The 19,282-nt window shown below is 39.3% G+C and overlaps 2 protein-coding genes across 2 annotated transcripts; one reads left to right on the forward strand and one right to left on the reverse strand.

Moving 5' to 3' along the window:
• The first annotated feature begins 2,482 nt into the window (after positions 1-2,482).
• On the forward strand, positions 2,483-12,604 carry cep55l (centrosomal protein 55 like). The gene is made up of 12 exons (XM_072455885.1): positions 2,483-2,537; positions 2,993-3,205; positions 3,284-3,391; positions 4,375-4,530; positions 6,790-6,846; positions 6,951-7,095; positions 7,467-7,594; positions 8,789-8,982; positions 9,083-9,206; positions 10,025-10,096; positions 10,177-10,302; positions 11,536-12,604. Exons 2-12 carry the CDS (start codon positions 3,017-3,019, stop codon positions 11,746-11,748), a joined length of 1,512 nt encoding a protein of 503 aa, XP_072311986.1. The 5' UTR covers positions 2,483-2,537; positions 2,993-3,016; the 3' UTR covers positions 11,749-12,604.
• Positions 12,605-12,795: 191 nt separating this feature from the next.
• Positions 12,796-15,735, reverse strand: rbp4 (retinol binding protein 4, plasma). Its single transcript, XM_072455886.1, has 6 exons — positions 15,580-15,735; positions 14,745-14,847; positions 14,504-14,640; positions 14,303-14,409; positions 13,685-13,897; positions 12,796-13,112 (listed from the first exon to the last, which is right to left on the reverse strand). The coding sequence occupies exons 2-6, from the start codon at positions 14,844-14,846 to the stop codon at positions 13,084-13,086; spliced, it is 588 nt and encodes a 195-aa protein (XP_072311987.1). The 5' UTR covers position 14,847; positions 15,580-15,735; the 3' UTR covers positions 12,796-13,083.
• Between the last annotated feature and the right edge of the window lie 3,547 nt (positions 15,736-19,282).

The raw sequence follows: 19,282 nt of genomic DNA on the forward strand, positions 1-19,282 counted from the left end.
TGATGAGGAGGTGGTTCCGCTAACACCAGTCCACAAAGTCCTGCGCCAGTCCTCTGTACTCCTCGTCATCGTCGTCCGTGATGAGTCCGATGATGGCAGAGTCTTCAGAGAACTTCTGCAGGACACAGCTGTCAGTGTCGTGTCTGAAGTCTGCAGTGTAAAGGGTGAAGAGAAAGGGCGCGAGGACAGTGCCCTGGGGCGCCCCCACACTGCAGGTCCGAGTGTCAGACACACAGTTCCGGGCTCTCACAAACTGGGGTCGGTCTGTGAGGTAGTCCAGGATCCACTCTGCCAGGTCATACTCCACACCAGCCGTCTCCAGCTTGTCCCTCAGGAGCAGCGGCTGGATGGTGTTGAAGGCGCTGGAAAGATCGAAGAACAAAATCCTCACAGAGCTGCCAGGCTTTTCCAGGTGAGAGAGAGAGCGGTGCAGCAGGGAGATGACAGCGTCCTCCACTCCGATGCCAGGCCGGTATGCAAACTGCAGCGGGTCCATGGCTGAGCTCACGGTGGAGCGGAGGTGGTCCAGGACCAGCCGCTCCAGTGTCTTCATCAGGTGGGACGTGAGAGCCACTGGCCTGAAGCTGTTGAGGTCTTTGGGGCGCGGTGTCTTAGGCACAGGTACCAGACAGGAGGTCTTCCAGACCTGTGGTACCACCCTCAGCTTCAGGCTCATGTTGAAGACATGCTCCATAACTCCACACAGTTCATCTGCGCAGGACTTAAGGAGCCTGGGGCTGATGCCATCAGGTCCTGCTGCCTTCCTCACTTTAATCCTCTTCAGCTCACTCCTCACCTGTGCTGCTGTGACAGTCAGTGGTTGGCAGGGGGACCGTGTGCTGGGGGGATGGGTGAGTCCAGGCGAAGTGGGGAGCTGATGGTCCGGGGCAGATAAGCGAAGAGGAACAGATGCAGGGCATTGTCCAGCTGTGGAAGAGGGAGCATGCAGCTGTGCAGGGGGAGGGGCGGGTGACCGATCAAACCTCAAGAAGTGAGCATTTAAATCATTCACCCACTGTAGATCCCCCTCTGTCTGGGCAGGGGGGATTTTGAAGCCCGAGATGGTTTTCAGGCTCCTCCACACTCCCTGAATGTTCTTTTGCTGCAGCTGCTCCTCCATCCTCCTCTTGTAGCCGGCCTCAGCCTGCCTGATCTTCCTCCTCAGCTCCTTCTGCACAGTCCTCAGCTCCTCCTTGTTCCCTGACCTGAAGGCTCTCTTCTTCTCCTTCAGCAGAGCCTTCTGTTCACGGTTAATCCATGGCTTGTTGTTTGGAAAACACCGCACCGTCCGGGAGGGAACAATGTTTTCAAAACAGAAGTTGATGTAGTCCGTGATGCACTCTGTGATGGTGTTGATGTCCTAAAGTCCTATAGTGCGGCAACTGGTGCTTACAGCAACTGAATGTTACCAAAGGTTCAAATAGTAATGGCCTGATTACGCCCATAAGGTTCGTCATCAAAACACACATTATGCAAAATAAAATCTTATAAATAAAGCCTTATACTCACCTCCTCTGCAGTTCAGTTCACTTATACACTCATTATTCACAGCCTGTATGTGTAGATCCATGTTTACTCCTCAGGTTCAGGATAATTAGTTCACACTGTGCTACAAAATAAACAAGGGAAACGAAGTCAGTCGCCTTGTAGTTGTATTGATCCAAAGCAGAGGCTTTTTGCATTTAATAAATGTCTTGTTCATCTGAATGACATCACCTGTGTGCCACTTAATGTTAGACTATAAGGCCTAAATGTTAAAATCGAACAAGCGAGCACATCCTGAGAACGCACTGGAAGGAATTTAAATTCAATATTAAGATTTGTTCTTAATACAAACTCAGCAATAGCCAACATGCTGCACACACTGAGAGTATGAAATGTAGGCCACTATCAAATAAAAATCAGATTGCTCAACAATTTACATTGCCAATAACTTTTTTCACAGCGGACTGCAGAAACCAATTTAAGGCGGATAACCACCACCATGGATCTAATAGGCCACAGACCGGTCTATAGAGCAAGTCATTCAGATGGGTGCATTTAACACAGCTGGAGCTTTCATTTTAAGTCTGCATTGCAATAAACGTGCTGTCTATGATCATTTAAGTCAATTTAGCAGGAAACCTCAGGAACTGATTTACAATTTACACAAAACACTTGACTGGAATAACCTGTTCGCCTGGTCTCAAGTGTTGGTTTCATATCTCCAAAAGAGAGATCCCGGTGAAAATTTATCTAAACGTGCCATGCAATATATATGTATATCTGCCACAAGATTCAAACGGAATACATCCCAAATTGTGAAGTTATAAGACTGATAATTGTAGAAAGAGATTTTATGAAACAGAAACGGCTGTATTTATCTAGCCCCGTCCGACTCACGCGCCCGAGTCTTCAAAACAGACGCACCCTTGTGGATGTGACGTCAGCGCGCTGCAATTCAAACTTCAGGAAACGAAAGCGTCAGAAAGAAACCGTCTTGCTGTCATCAACTGGATGTATTTCATCTCTCCGTCTATCTACTCCCCGTTTTCTCTGTAAGTATTGCATTTTATAACAATATTTTGCCATTAATGATTACATACTTTTCCCTGTCTAGCGTAAATGAGTGCGTTTTGTCAGGATCAATATGAAAACATAAGTAAACAAAGAGCAATCTCAAGTGCTAGCTAAAATTAGTATTCTTTCTAGCAGATAACAGTTAATTGAAAATTAAAACAAGATCAGGTTTCAAAGTTGTGTTGATTTAATCTGTTGTTGTATTCTCGGGCCTTCCCATTGAGAATTAATTATATATATAGCGTTGTTGTTGTTGTGTTACTTTTAATGGTGATTGGCAGCCAAAAGGTGCATTTACCTCCACCTACTGTAGTGCTGTGTTGTTTAACTTTGACCACAATCTAATACAATTTTGTTTACGCATTAAAAGCATATTAGAACCTGAATGTGTGCAAATAAAGCTGTCATTTTTGTAACACTGGGCTTTTTCTAGGCTGCCACTGACTCAAAAAGAGCCATGACGTCTAAAGGGGCCAAAGAGACCCTTGTGTCCAAGTTGGGCTTCAAATCCAGCAGTTCGTCCTCCAAAGCTGAGGCAGAGTTGGATCGCGTGAGAAAGGAAAACGCTCACCTTAAAAGAAAGATTGATGAACTCGCTAAACGCCTCCTCCGACCACCAGAGTCAGATAAAAGCAAGTTGCTGGAGGTACAGGAAACGCCGCCTTATCCTGTCTCCTGTTTGAATGCAAGGTTTGACTTTTTTATTTTGTCTTTGTGACCTTAGAGGATCCTTTCTCTGGAGACACTACGGGAGAGAAATAACCAGCAGTTGTTGGTCAAAGAGCAAGAACTTGAAACTTTGAGACAGCAACTGACAGCTCGAGGAGGAGAGGTACAACACTGTATACCATGCGCACACTAGTGACAAGAGAAATGCATCCATAATAAAAAATGCAATAGGGTTGGTGGGATAGGTTCATGCTGTAGGCTTTTGTAACCATTATAAATCAAACAAATATAAAGAATTTGGTGACAGTTGGAAATGTTTAAGCTGTATGTCTACTTTTCCATTCCGAAACCGTGTCTCTTTGCTGTGGTATTGACGCCATGCTGCATGTATGGAATAGAAGACAGCAGACAACTGTCAAAGAAGAAACACATCATGCTGGCTTTTCACCGAGCTGCCACAGTAACAGTGGGTGGGAAATGACTTCTATCCTGCTTTGACAGCAGCTCAGCTAAAAAGAAGTTTAACCATAAATGTGGCCCGACACAGTTCACTTACATGTTATTGTTAAACCTTTATTTAATTGGTTCAAATATATTAAAAAAAAAAATAGTTTAGTCAAAGTTTTGTATATATTAAATTATATATGAGTGAAGTATTTCAGGCATTTGTTTAGTATTTCCAAGTATTGTAGAAACTATCCAAATAAGAAAAATACATAAAATGAAACGTACCTATTATTCTTTTGGGCACGTACTGTGTGTAAATGCCTTTCATTTGATGATCAGAATCTTAAACTGATTTTTGTTTTGTAGCTTGCTTATGAAAATCTTTCCTATTGTTTCATAAATGTTCTTTGTATTTAGCTTGAATTGTTGGAGTAACATGGGAATGGCATGCTGGTAAACAGAGTACAAGATGTGATGTATAATCACACTTGCCTCTTCCTCATTAGTTGTCAACAGAAGTGCATAACAAGAGCTTCTGGGTGGGTAATGTCAGCAGACTTCCTGCTATTTTAATCTGTGCATGAAGCAGCCATAATTGCAGGAGAGGAGGAGGGAGGAGACTCATTTTAATGAACCCAAAATTCACTGCAGAATGTGCAGCCTTTCCAGCAGTTGACTTTTATATTTTGGTTGTTTTAGGTGGTGGCTTCAATGCAGGTCCAACTGGAGCAGAGGAGGCGGGAGGCAGAGCAGCGAGATGCCTTGTTCCAGAGCGTGTCACAGGAGACCGAGAACCTCAAAAACAAGCTGGCCTCTGAATCCGCGCGATGCCAGTTGCTGGAAACACAGCTGGCAGTAAGTTGGCAAACTTTCAGACCTGTCCACAGCACAGTTTCTGAAGACATTATTACACAAGACAGTGTCTGTCGATATGGTGCCACAACATTGTTAATTCATGAGGCAAACCACTGAATTACCAACAGATGTGTCATACTGACATGTGCAGATTGTATTCATGTACAGATGAATTACAAAAGTAGAATATTAGTGAAATGCGGTATAGTTGTTTCAATATATAATATGATTCTGTCATACAGGTTCATATTTTATATAAGATGTAAATCTTAAATCGTTGTGACATCATAAAGATTTAACTTAATACATTACATACTTAAAGAGATGAATGCAGCAATTATCACAATTACATAATGTCATAGATCTGACCTTGTAGTTTGTTTTGTCTTGAACATGTTTTTCCTGTCCTTCTGAGGCAACCTTTGTTTCCAGCTGCAGTTCATCTATAGAGCACTAGATGGCACTGTGTGCATGTCCCCTCATTTGGTCGTCTAATCATCTCCCTTGTGCAGCTTATTTGTAATAATGATAGTGTTCTGTGGCCTAGTGTGTACTCTGTTTCTGCAAAGAGACAGTTTGTTTACACCTCACTGACCTCTGTGTGTCACTCACCTGTGTGCTGTAGTCTTGACTTCATCATACACTATTATATTTATTAATGCACCCTGCAATTTAATAATTATACATTATAAATCTATACCTGTAATAATACCATCTATAATTTAATATAATAAAAACTTGCATCTAAATTCAGTTCACATTACATTTTAAACTCATTCAGCAGCAGTTACATGGAACAAAACTGACATACAATCTAATGAATGTTTGTAGAACTCCTCAAAAATGCTGAAGAGGCTTTATACAATAGAGATCATGGAGACACGGTGTCCAGGCAATTAGGTATTCTCTGTTAATTGCTGTTTTTGAGATTTGCTCATGGTGACTACTACTCAAATTGCATGTTCTATTCACTATTCGATGATTATTCTTGCACTTGAGTTGCACAGCATGCTTCAGACTTAAACTCCAAGGGGCCTTAATCATGTATGTCCATGCTCACCTCTCCAGCCACACTGCGGTGTCAGTGACCTCGCATTACTAGAAATAATCCAACTAGCCTGACCTAGTCAACTAGTCTTTGGAGTTTAAATATCATACTTTCACAGCTTATGTCTTCATACGTTTAAAACCATCTGGAAAAGTTGCCAAGCCCATGATGTTTGTCTGTTTTAGTGTTGCTTATCTTAGCTCAGAGATTATCATTTTGAGGCTTATAGCTTTAATGCTGCAGTAAAAGGCTTAGACGTCTTGACCACAGGGTCACAGATAGAATTATGAGCAGGTTACAGAGCTGATGTCGAGGAAAAGGATAAGGTCAAGGGGAAAGAAAGGATATGTTACAGATTTGTTTTTCTCTTTTTAAATACATTTTATTTTCTATTGCAATTTTTATATTCATGGAACTTAAAGGACAAATATGATGCATTATTTGAATTCTTATTGGCCTTTTAATTAGGCTCTTGCATACCTTTTACTTTGGCCTTCATATCACTATGGCTGACTTTTTCCACACTAAGAATTGACCTTTGGGCTCCATCTACTGGTTACAGAGGAAATTACATAAGAGAAACATGCTAGCTTGCCTTGGACATGGTAATGTAGCCATGCAGTTGTAATGATCGTGATTTGATGGTATAAATACTCAGAATGAGTCTGGCGATGATTTATGGACTTAAAAAGTGCGCAGAAGATCTCAGAGGCATGTCACAGATGGACTCAGACATAGGGGGGATATCTAATGGTGCGTTTTTGACGCTCAGAGGGAGAAGACTCTAAACAGAATTCATCTTCATTACATGAAGGAAGCTAAATGTAAGACCAGGTATGTTTTTGATGAGGGAACAATGTTATAATGGTTAAAAACACAAAGTAATTTTGCATAATATGTGTCCTTCATTATTAAAAAATATGTATCTAGAAATTGGAAGGGGAATAAAATATTCAATCATCCTTGATCAAACCACCAGGTGAAAAAATTGCCAAGGCAGCCAGCCATCTGTCATTGAAATGATTTAACTAGAGTTTATTATTTTTAATCACATTGAGTTTCATGTTGATTATATGATTATAATGCTTTTAGTCACCAGGATGAGTCACTTTTTACCTTTCCATGTTAGACAGCCATTTTGACATTTTTCATAATTTGAAACCAGTGTATAATACATTATAATTTTGATTTGTTTGGCCTTTTTATTGCAGAATGGAAAACAAGCTCCACCTACAGAAGTGGCATTGGTACAGGATCAACTGAGAGATGTGAGTTTTGACATTCAAGCACATCTGTGCCCCTTTGACTGTTATATTGTCGACATTACGTCTCACTCGCATAGAACTCTTATGAATGCTTATTTTTGGGACAGGCCCTGGAGAAGAACCAGCAGTGGTTGGTGTACGATCAGCAGAGAGAGGCCTATGTGCAGTCAGTGCTGGCCCACACTCGAGAGCTGGAGCAGCAGCTGGCGCAGGTCAAACCGCAACAAGCAAAGCCAGAACCGGCCTCAGAGGGTGAGATGGTTCATTATTTACACAACTGTGAAGCTAACATGCTGTTCTGACCGTCTCCATCCACAGGCATCTCTCTGCTCCATTCAACTATTTAATATGAAGTCACAAGTTTGCGAGTTGCGAAATACATGTAAAGAGTCTGAGTTATTTATAACTGTAGCAAACTTTCCCCCGGGGCACAAACTTTATGGAGAATGTTCAGCTTTTAAACAAGTGGAAAATTGTTCATGGAATGTCTGCTACGAGGGGAAAACCCAAATCGTGTTTTGAACGTTTTCATGTATAATTTATTACATATTGGTCAAACTACAAAATGCAATACATGTGGGGAGATTTGTAAAAGCTGACTTTTTTAATTCCTTTTCGGATAGCTGGTCAAGCAAAGGATGATCAGAAGACGCACTTAGAGCAAATGTTGGTTACGGCGCAGAGAGATTTAGAGACAAAGAACAATGAGTTCTCCAGAAGTCAACTTGACCTGCAGCTTCAGAGAGAACAGGTAAATCACATTTGTCTGTTACTTTAAGAAGCCTTTTCTCAGGTGTGCATCTGCATTTCATAATGCAAAGATTAAAAAAAGTTATTACATGTATCGCTCTAATCAATCAATTACCCAAAAAAAATCTATGAAATTCTGACTCAAAAACAGAGCAATGTAGTTTATTCGATCCAATGCAGTGAAGAAAGCTGTAAAGAACGTTACATAGGTGAGAGGAAACAGCCTCTACACAAGAGGCTTTATCAGCACAGAAGAAATACAAGTTCAGGACCTCAGAGCGCCGTGCATCTCCAACTTGAAGCCTCTAATCACTCGTTTGAAGACGGTGAGGTGAAGGTTTTAAGCAGGGAGAAAAGATGGTTTGAAAGAGGAGTCAAGGAAGCTATTTTTGTTAAAAAAGAAAGACCTTCTTTAAACAGAAATGGAGGGCTAAGGTTTAATCTTCCTGTTATTTATAATGGGTTACTGAACCCCTGGAAAGGTAGAGGACATTCAGATGCTAATCAGGTACTCAGGGTGGTTGAGCCAGGGTCTCACAAAGACAAAGAGGTTTCTAATAGCCCATTAAGATTCTGAATAGGCTAGCTCGGTAGATAGAAGGGGGGAGTTTCTGTTGAAACAAACAACTCTTTCTACTTCAGGAAGGCTCCTCCCAATGGGCGGGTCTTACCACAGAACAGTATTAATATCGGAGTTCTCGACCTAAATTCTTTTATTGACAATGACTCTTGGATGAGAGTCGAAACGTCTATTTTTCAAACTGAGTCCAGATGACTACAACTGAAGCTTTTTCTACTCTGAACCATTGAGTTTAAGATGATGGGCCTATTTTTCTGCTACAGGTTAATGTTTGCCTGTACATGCATTTGTTTAACATACTTGTTATTTCCTCCTCGTATGTTTATCTTGGGCTACTTTTGATAGATACTAGATGCTTACCACTTTACAATGGAAACGCCTCTCAAGCGTTGCAGTTTTACTTTTTAAATGTTATTACTCATTCGTTTATCCTTCATTTAAGATTTTACAAAAGTGTATTTTTCCCTTCAACTGTGCTTGGTAGTTATGTTATACCTGACCATCAGATAAAGTAGGCCTTTATCTCAGAAACATAACAATATTCATAATGTTTTAAGTGTCTGTATGATGCCAGGGAGAATATTAATATTAGTTTTGCGTTGCTGTGCTGTTCAGAATTCAAAGGCCCAGGCCGAAGTCGAGTCCCTGAAGCTGCAGGTTTCCCGGCTCCAAAGCCAAATGGCAGCTTTGCAGAGCAGCTACGAGATCAAATGCACCGAAATGTCATCGCTGCATCGGAAGTACGACGTCAGGAGCAAAGAGCTGGGGGAGGCCAGAGATGAGCTGAAGGGGGAGAGGCTCAGGAACAGGTGCCAAGTCCTCGGCATCTTCCAAGTCTTGCATGCAATTCATTTCCAATCGCAATTTTGTCTTCATTTGTTTGTACGTTTTTGTTTTTTTTGCGGCTAGGTATACAGCGACTGAGGAAAGAAAGGTCTCTTCTGAGTTGACGGACCGAATGAGGCTCGAGCTGGAGACGACGGACATGAGACTCGAGGAGGAAAGGAAGAGATCGGCCGAGCTTCTCCTGCAGGTGAAAGACCAACATCGATTGGTTTGCAGTCACTGTGTCCTCGGGCAAGACACTTTACCCATCTTGCTTATGAATGAACGTGGTAATCGGCAAAGGTTTCCACATTTTCTTAAAACAAATTGATGCTTTGTCAATCCATGGCGTTATTTATTTTATTTTTTATGTTCTATTATTTTCAACGCAGACATTTTTCGATAAATGTAGCTATTAGGCCATAGGCGCGCTCTCAGAAAGGGCCTAGAAATTGACTTCCAAATACTTTTTATTATGGTTTTTATCACGTAAAATAGTCCACAGGCGAGCACTTTGCAGTTAGTGAGTAATCGTTTTTTGAAGTTTGGAAATGTATGAAAGTATGGCCTAATTAGTAATTAAGTAATTAAGTACTAGCCTCTCGTAGCATCTTTCACTCAAATTATCTCAGAAAGAAATAGGGTCACACTCTTCATTCTTGGCACACGAATAAACAATCCTATGAATATTTGATTATATGAAATATCAGGTAGATGGGAATGGTAGTCTTGAATTAGTCTTATTTAAAAAAAAATTAAAAACGTCATAATTTCAAAGTTCTACATTTCAGATTAGATTATATAAACCCTCCAACTGATATTAATAACAAAATATGTATATACTATACTTTAATATACCACATATATCACAATGTACCACAAATTTGATCATCAAAAACTATCATACATCTGGACAATAGATAACTGTTAAACCTGCTATGTGGGTCCTTATTTTTGTGTTTCATATACCGGTATACATCCAGTAACAAAATGCCTAACATTCTATCCATTTTTTGAGTTCTTCAGGTGAATATGTTGCAGAAATCTATAATAAGCCAAAAAGAGGAGCAAATGAGAACGGCTGCTTTCGAACAACAGGTAATTAGAACGTCTTCCCGGGCGCGCATCGCTTCTGTGGCATTTAGGCTTAACCTGTTTACATTTTCTCTCTCGTTAAGATCCAACTGTCTGCCAAAGAGTTCGAGAACGATAAGATTGATCGGCAGAGCATGCAGCAGCAGTTAAGCAAGGTGCTGAAGGAGCTGCGAAAGGCTCGTGACCAGATTGCAAAACTGGAGTCCGCTGTAGGTTATTATACTACACACAAGTCTGTCTTCATCTTTACCCAGTACCCAGAAGATTTGAAGCATCTTCTTTAACTTGCCGTCTTTTCCCACCCACTAAACGAGTGCGTGATGAGGTTAATCTACGTTTTGCATTTAATCTGTCAACAGCACTCATTAGCTTATGTCTAACTGCTGTATTTCCCTGGAGTAATAACGTCGGCCTTATAACAGGGATGTAGTGATAATCTCACTGTTTGGCTGTTATTTAGATTCATTCATTTTCACTTGGTTAAAATATATTGCTGTAAATTGCACCACAGAATGTGATGGGTTCACAATTCTAAAAGGGTTTAACACCTCCAAAAACATCAGAAAAATCTAAATATTTAATACAAGCTAATTATTAAATGTGTAGAATCTAATCATATTTACCTCTGCTTTTTAGATGATATACATTCAATAAATAAGTAACGGTCTAGGTACTTTTACAAAGCATGAACACAAAATTAACTTTAACATTACTATAGAATTATTAAACAGTACAATGTAAAAAGGTGGGCTTGAGAGGAAATTGACGATGCTGCCTCATAACGATGCATTTTAGGCCCAAAGGTTTACCATCTGGTTCTTTTTTTTGTAGTTAATCACATTTTAGTGATTACATTATGTGTTTTCCCACTTTTTAAAAAAAAATATACCAGTTCCCAATTGAAGCACGTTCACACTGACTAGGAGGCACTGGGACCACACTTTGGGGACTTTCTTTTGGTACCTTTCAGTGAGACTAGGAACATTTTCTGTTAAAACTAAAAGTACATCTACAACATTATCTTTATTGGGGATATGTTTAATTCATTTTCTGACTTGGACAAACAGTTTTGATGCAAACGAGAAATACATTGAACACAAAGAAATACTATTCTTAGTCATTAGTAAGTAGTAACACAAATTCTGAATTGCTGAATAATTGTGTTTTATTGTTAATTTTGTCTGTTTGTGGTTTATTGCGTCTGTTTCATATGCAGGTTTACAGAGCTCAAAAGAACTTGGATGAAGGGGGAAAAAAGACAGCTTAGTAGAATGTTTAAATGTTCTAATGTCATAGTAATTTAGACCTGCTTTCAGCCACTGTTACTGTGCGAACGAGTGCATGGGGGACTGGGTGGTTCCTCTGACTAAATAGGGACAACTAATGTGACTTTTTATTCCAAAAACCCTAAATTGTCACTTAATTTGTCAATCTCGTTACAGAAACCATGCAACGCCCGCTTCTCCGAGCCCTCCTCCTACAACCACTTTGAGTTCGAGCGCCTCAGCATCGACGACCCTGTAGGACCCACCTCTCCGTCTAAAGTCATCAGCCTGTTGGACGAGAGCTTTCTGGAGTGTCCCAAGTGCCGCGCCTCTTACCCCGCCAGCCGCCACCGCGAGCTGCTGGCACACATCGACTACTGCATGGCCTGAAAGGGCAAAACGGGACCTGTTTCAGCACTGGTAGAGATGAAAACAAACTAAAACATCCAAATTTGTGGTTTGGTGTTCCTCTCTGAGCTATTTGAACCCAAACACATAATGTATTTATAATCATGTGGAAACAATTGGTAATATCTAAGGTACTCATTTGGTTTGATATATTGGAAAAGCAATTAACTTTCTATATGTTTTTAGAGCTCTTTGTTAAACTTGTTTTTATATTTGCAAGTATTCTTTGTATTTATTGTGGGGCGTCAACTGCTGTTTATTTTTGACTTTTTTTTTTAATATCATGTTTTGGACAATGGGCTTTACTTGTATTATGTCATGTTTACTTTTATATAATCAAAGTGATGTTATTTTGAGGTAAAAGTCACTCCATGTGTTATCACTGCTCAGTCACCATTATTTATTCAAAGAAGGGATCATTACACAATCTTATCATCGATCTATATCATGAACAAACGTAATTGGATATTGTTTGTGTAACATTGTATTTATATTGAGTTTGTGTGGAAGGAAAGCCTCACACGTGTTGCCTCCTTGACTTTTCAAGCTCGCTGGCCGGCCACTAAAGCGGGAATGAGATTGCATCGAGTTAATTCCTCGTACTAAACTATTTAAAGGAGAGGATTAGTGAAGGTCCTCGCGAAGGAGAAAGGAGGCCAAGGAGTTATCTTATTGTATTCGGTCTACAAGGCAAATGGAGGCAAATTACGTCAATTTTATTTAGCCGAATCGTTTTTTTTTTATGGTTTAATTTACATTATATTGACTAGATTATGTTGTAACCTGATTATGATCTCCTGAAATGTCCAAAGAGTGCAATAAACATTTTCCTCCAGTACTGTACTTTTATATAATTTACAAATTAAATATAGCACATGAAATTTGGGCTTACCACAGCAAATTGTCAGGCTGTTCCTAACACAGTGATCTCACGTGGATGTCATGAGAAAAGCCAAATCACATGACTTTACCTAATGGTTGTATTGTATAATTACAAACTTTTATGACTGGCACTTGTTTAGAAGATGCAAACACTCACAATATGGACTATTTATTGTAAAATGGGCCATAGACCACATATGACAACCGTAACCCAATATATTTAGGATTTGTCTGTGCCGTAGAAGGCGCTCTACATGGAGAAGGGAAAGCCAGCAACAGAATTGGAGTAAAAAGTCATGACTAATGTGTCCAGTCTTCTATTTACATCGTCTGTAATACAAGTTCATGAGACAGGAATGCTTTATTTTCTCCAGAGTGATGAAGTGTTTTAAAGTCCCCGAGGTGAGTCAAAATGAAGTTCCTGAGAGTTCCAGATCACTTGGATGGTGCTGTGGCGCAATAACCTGTGAAAAGAGATTTAATTCAATTCATTAAAATGTTTCTATGGTTTCACAATGTATAATATGTGCCTCTAAGTGTATTAAAGCCATGGCTAAAAAGAAAAGGTGGATAGCTGAAATGTCCAACTCTTAATTTTTTGAGAATTTATACATTTTTTAACACTGTATGTGCAAAAAAAAGTACTAGTTAGTAGTAGTATTTCCCAGTTTCGAATGAATGAGCCCTTTTGTACTCATGATGTTATCAAATACAACTATACTTTACGTCTGACTGCATTTGTCTGGTCTAGAGTAGAGACAATTCATGATTTAATTTTTTTTTTAACAATTTCCTTTTAGTTTTGCTCAGTATTTAAACTTTCTTTGAGTATTTAAAAAAAAAATCAAAATGTCAGATTAGATCTCAACATTCTGTCACTAATAGATTCAGTCTCTGTGTAATGTTAACAATCAAGTTTCCCTATGGATTTTTCAAATTGCATAAACTGGACATTGCACCCCTGCACCCTGCCCCCATCTGAATGAGTGAAATCAGCACATTCTCTGACCAAACAAACGCCTCCATTGCGACTCACCAGTATGTGGCACACGCCTGTACTTTCCCAGCAGGCAGATGTCCACTTTCTTCTGGGTGACTGTGGCCACGTCCTCGGGCCTCAGACCAGTGGCGTGACGGGAGAAGATGAAAGAATAACTGTCCTTGCACGTGCCGTCCTCGTCTATGTGCCTGCAGGAGTAGTGCACGGCGTAGTTTTCGTAGTCTGTGTCAATCACCCAGTGGTCATCATCTGAAATAAAGACAGTTAGCGTCCGTTGCGGTCAGGGTTCTCAAACGAAGTAAAATGTTAATGACAAGGCTTTTGAGAAAGTGATCAATAATGGGAAATAGTGAAATGTGAAATTTTTAAATTAACATAAGTAATCAAACATTTATACATTTTTAAATCTTATTTTTAAAGTAAGTGGGGAAGTAGTCAAGTAGGTGGTGAAGTAGTAAGTTTTAGCATGTTGATTTTATATAATGTAGTATATAATACATTCAAATTAACTATTGACGACATTGTTATGCTGCTGTATAATCATAACATTCCTTTATTAGAGAGTCTGCAATGTTTCGAAATGCTTAATCCGTAGTATCCTTAAAGAACGGATGATTAGTTTTGATTGCTCAGTTGTGCGGGCGTGGTACTCACATCCCTCCTGCAGGTTAGCGGCGGCCCCCCAGTACTTCATCTTGAATTTGGAGGGGTTGTCAGTGTCGTGGAAGGTGGCAATCATTCTAGCGCATGTCTCCCAGTTGCTGTGGGTCAGTAAGAATTAAAGTTTAAAAGGATTTGAAGTGGTAAATTCCACATTCCCTTTTGATACAGACAAATAACGGCAGAGGTACTCACTTAAGAATGATGACTCTGCCTTCGGCTGTGGCAGTCATTTGGCCATTCTCATCGATCACCATGTTGGCCACGATGTTGTCCAGTAAGAACAGTCCTTCAGGGTCCTTCTTACCGACAGCGTACCATGTGCCCGTGTACTAGTGCAAGAGAAAAGATGCTTTTTAAGTTGAACTAACACACAAAATAAACTAACCCTAAGCCAATAAGCGCACAGAATGATGTCATCGGAGTCATGCCTTACCCTGGTTCTGTCAAAGTTCTCCACGACCTGGATGTTAGCCACCTGGCAATCCTGTGCCCAGGACACCGCCAAGAGGCAGAGGGCAACCACGTACCGCAACATTCTGCACAATACATACACACAATTAAACATTATTTCATTTGGTCTACATATAAAGCGGTCAAAATGAGAATAAATCTAAATATTGAACACATGAGTAAAGGCATAAAGAGCCAAGACACCAAGTGAAGTATCTGTATTGGTCACAGAAGGATTTCTAAACAGTCATGATTAAGTTCTCTCTGCTAAATATCTAACTAAACAGATAAATTAAACATCAGAGTGGTTCAAGAGAGAAGAATATGTTGTGGAGAGCTTCAGAACCATAGCAGCTCCAACTGGTTCAGAGAAAACTTTGAGAAATGCTCTTAACTCCCATGGCCTTTGTCCACACTCTCCACACACTGCTGAAGTTTGTTGTAAGTTTGCTGAACGCTGCATATTGTACACTGAATACTGCAGGACTATATTCTGGTCAAATGAGAGCAAAATTGAACTCTGGGGCTGTTCACAAACACACAGTGAAGACATTTTCAAAACTTGCTAGTATAGGCCAAACAATCACTTGACCTGAATCCAATAGAAAAGTAGATGCCTTATGATGAAACCATTTTGTGTGGAAGAACAACACGTGCCCGTTGCAAACAAACAAATTGTCGACTTTTTCCTGTGTCATATTTCACATTCTCAAAATTTAAAATCACTTTTAATATATATATTCCCATGTTTATTACCAATTCCAGCCACTGTAATTATTTAGCTCTACAGTTAGTGAAAGTAAAAATGCAAATCCTACCTGGAGACCAAGCAGATGTGGGCCGCTCTCAGGGATCAGACCTGGATTCGAGTCAGCCTGGCTTTTATAAAGAGCGTGCGCTTGTTGCGTAATTTTAGCAGTTGGAGAACCCTCGCAGCTCCCCCTTTTTCAGAAACTCCATCTTCTATTGGACAAACCTTTACATAACTCATGGCTCGGCTGCTATTGATCTGCGCAAGGTCCTCTCTCCTTCCTACTCTTTTTCAGGGGGCAAACTATTTTTTCTTGACTACAATAAGCAAATACATAATAAGCAAAAACATCTGGACAATCAATCTAATAAGGCTGTCAAAAAATGAATAAGATACCCATTTGAACAAGAATTTATAAAAAACAACAACATAAACACAAAATTTAACATTTCCTGAATAGTTTTGGAAAGGTCTTGATCAGATAGTATAAGATCTCATGGTAATATCAGACAATTGTATTGATTTGGGTTGAAAACGACATCCTATTGTTGTTTTCACGATCATGGCATCAGTATCGAGTGTCAAAACTTTTCCTTGCAATCAAAATTTAGTAAGAAATGTCTGTTCCGTGATAGCACTACTTACACTTTACATGATATAAATAGAATACCAAGCATTTGCATAGTCTTGTCGTAACATGTGAAGACGCATTCCGTACGAAAATATGTGCTTCAATGTGCAACGTTTAGGCAGCTCGAATGGAAGTGAAACGCTTTGCCAAAACCGATCATAACAAATTTCATGTCATTTTGAGCGTAACATTAGTCGTTTTTTCCCCAGCACAAGCAAGAGTAGGACATACAGTACAGCATGTTATTGCATCAGTTCATGTTTATTTCATCATGCTGCCAAAGGACTCTCGACACTGTTATTAAAACATGGAGCGCTGCATCTTCTAAAGTCTACATTCGACAATCAATAAAATGCACGAGGGTCAAGACGTCTTTGAACAGTCACAGCGAGCTTGGATAAGGCGGTACTGGAGATCAATTCTGACTGTAGTAACCAAATCTCAATCAGCAGAGATAAAGCGGTTGCACACATGTTGTATGGAGTGTGCAGTGTAATTTGAAAGGTGTGTTGATGTTAGCAATGGTTGAAAAGGACTGTAGCCAAAAGAATGGATTTTTAACTATTTATTGACAAACAGAAAAATCAAAAAAAAAAAAAATTAGATTGTCCAGAAAATGCAAATCTTTTGAAACTGAAACTTTTGCGTACAGGTCTGGGCTGAGGTTCAAGACTGTAGTAGACTCCTTAAAGTACATATATGGGAGCAAAAAAATAAATAAAAAAATAAATGTACTTTTAGACTAAAAAGTAAATGTATTTCACACAGAGACATTTAAAAAAGTTAAATGCTGTGATCTTAGTCAAAAAAAGGCTAATCAATGTTTTGTTTTACTATTAAAAGTTTGTTTGTTCAATGCTCGTTCTAGTAGGTCACAGTTTTAGACAATTAACTGAAAGTTTCAACACAAAATAATGATTAAATGTTTAATTATACCCTGTGCTCTTATTCTAATTCTGATAAAGTTCAAGCTCATTCTAAAACCGTCCAATGTTGTCCTGTTTATGTTCGTTTTTTTTACATGGATATTTGCTGAAGCCAGAATCTACTTCGATATTAGTTTAAGTATCGATTAGTATCTGATTTTTGATGTATTTAACAATCCTAAAACTGTCACTATTAATGTGCTACAACAACAAAATCACCCCTGGCAACCCCTCAAACCTTAAAGAAATATAATGATTTTAATGTAGTGGAGTAGAAAGTACTTTTACTTTTTTACTTTGTTACTTTCCACCACTGCACTTAATCTTTTGAAAGATTATGCCACAAGCTTCTTTGTCTTTTCATTCAATCTTTTTTTGCAACATTGTGATTTTATACCATCAAAACAACCCTTTTCATTACTCATTAAAGACCTTTACAATACAGCACTACTTTTACTTCAGTCCCACTCCCTAATCACCCGAAAAGTCTAGATTTTTCAAAGGAACGCAATCAATTATGTAAAACTCCCATCACAGCCCTCTCTGGGATTGCACATTTGAAGACATTGTGATCCTTTGTGTCAGATGGTTATAAATTGGGGCTCTTGTTTTGTACAGAGCTCATGTAACTGTTCCTCTGAGGCTTGAAGTTTAAGTAAAAGACTTGGAGCAGCTCAAACATCTGCCTCTTGCATAACCAAAGCCCAGGCTTGTTGAAAACAGAGCAATCACTCATTTGTGCAGACATAATAGCATCTGGATCCTGGCCAGGGGCTCTGCAACATTTCAAAAGGGAGTATACTGGCCAAGTGGGATATATACGCGCTGCACTCCAGGTTATATGGCAGCATTCTGGAGTGCATTAATGTCACACCTCTAATGAGAAACTGACTATTTTTTAACAAAGTGTGAAAGTACCGGTGTATATCTTCTGCTCCTACTTTGGCACGGGTCAGCGAAGGCCAAAAAATGAGGTTAGGTAGAGCGCTGTGGGTCCGTAAAAACAGATTTGTTGTGTTGTGAAACAGGAGGTTTTAGTTTTGAGGCCATTTTTATTGTTTCCATGTATTTAAAGGAGCCTAATATGCAAAATAACATTGCATAAGCTTTTAACCTTGCTTTAACGGTGTTATAAGTTTACGTAACGTTATTTTGGTTGATGTACGTGTGTTTGAGTGACACTGTATTGTCCTGCACTCAAGTCTTGAAGGGCTGTTTTCACCTACCCCCTATCCCCGCACACATCCCTGTACTTTTGCTTTACGTTTGATTATTTGAAGGCTTCCGGTGATACACTTAGAGATTTAAAATGTCAAAAATCTTTTCCTCTGTTTCTACCTGTGTTGCAACAATGAAATTTCCCCATATGTGGACAATAAAGGAATATCTTATCTTATCTTAAAATCTGCTGCTTGTTACAGAAATGCCACTGAATTGATCAGCTCAGCAGTTTTGAACATGAAGTCAATGGACCCGTTACTATTAGATCATTATCAGTTTACAGTGAACAAAAGGCAAAACAATGATTGATTTCTTTCATTGTTCAATACTACATTAAAAAAAAGCATTCAATCTTGATTTTTACTATTCACCAGCCCTGATGAAGCATTGTCAATAGTCGAAACGCGTTGTGTGATCCCTATTAATAAATTCATAGCAAATCAGAGTGCCTCTTTTATTTCCTTTATCGCTATGTAACTTTTCTTTTGGAGGGTTGGCTGTCTGCTTCTAAGCTATTACTTTGCATGAATTGTCAACAATATGGCATTAGATTTTACTTGCATTTCCCCATTTACACATTTTTTATTGATAAAAAAAATCCCTTTGAAATGTTGTAGTGTACGTTTCCTAATGTGAAAACTCATCATGTGCTCTCTCAGTGTCTCTTTTGCCCCTAAGGATTGTGCTGTCTCTACATGTTTTATTCTATATTAATTTATGTATTTGTGTTAACAAGACTTGAGTCATTACCTACACTGTCTGCTTTTCTCTCACTATTTGCCATGAGGATGAAGACAACAGCAACAACAGCTACTGTCCCTCTATCCCTAATTATCTGCAGGATTATAGGGATGTGTTGTGTTGAGACAAGATATCCTGTAACTCATAATTATTCTACTCATATTGGAAAGACACAATAAACATGGTATAAGTGAGAAAGACATGCCAAGCGATAAATGTCTGAACTTATCTAGACGATAGGATTATTTTTT

The sequence above is a fragment of the Eucyclogobius newberryi genome, unplaced genomic scaffold, assembly GCF_026437365.1.
Source record: "Eucyclogobius newberryi isolate DKJ021-1_F unplaced genomic scaffold, fEucNew1.0.hap1 SCAF_20, whole genome shotgun sequence".
NCBI lineage: Eukaryota > Metazoa > Chordata > Actinopteri > Gobiiformes > Gobiidae > Eucyclogobius > Eucyclogobius newberryi.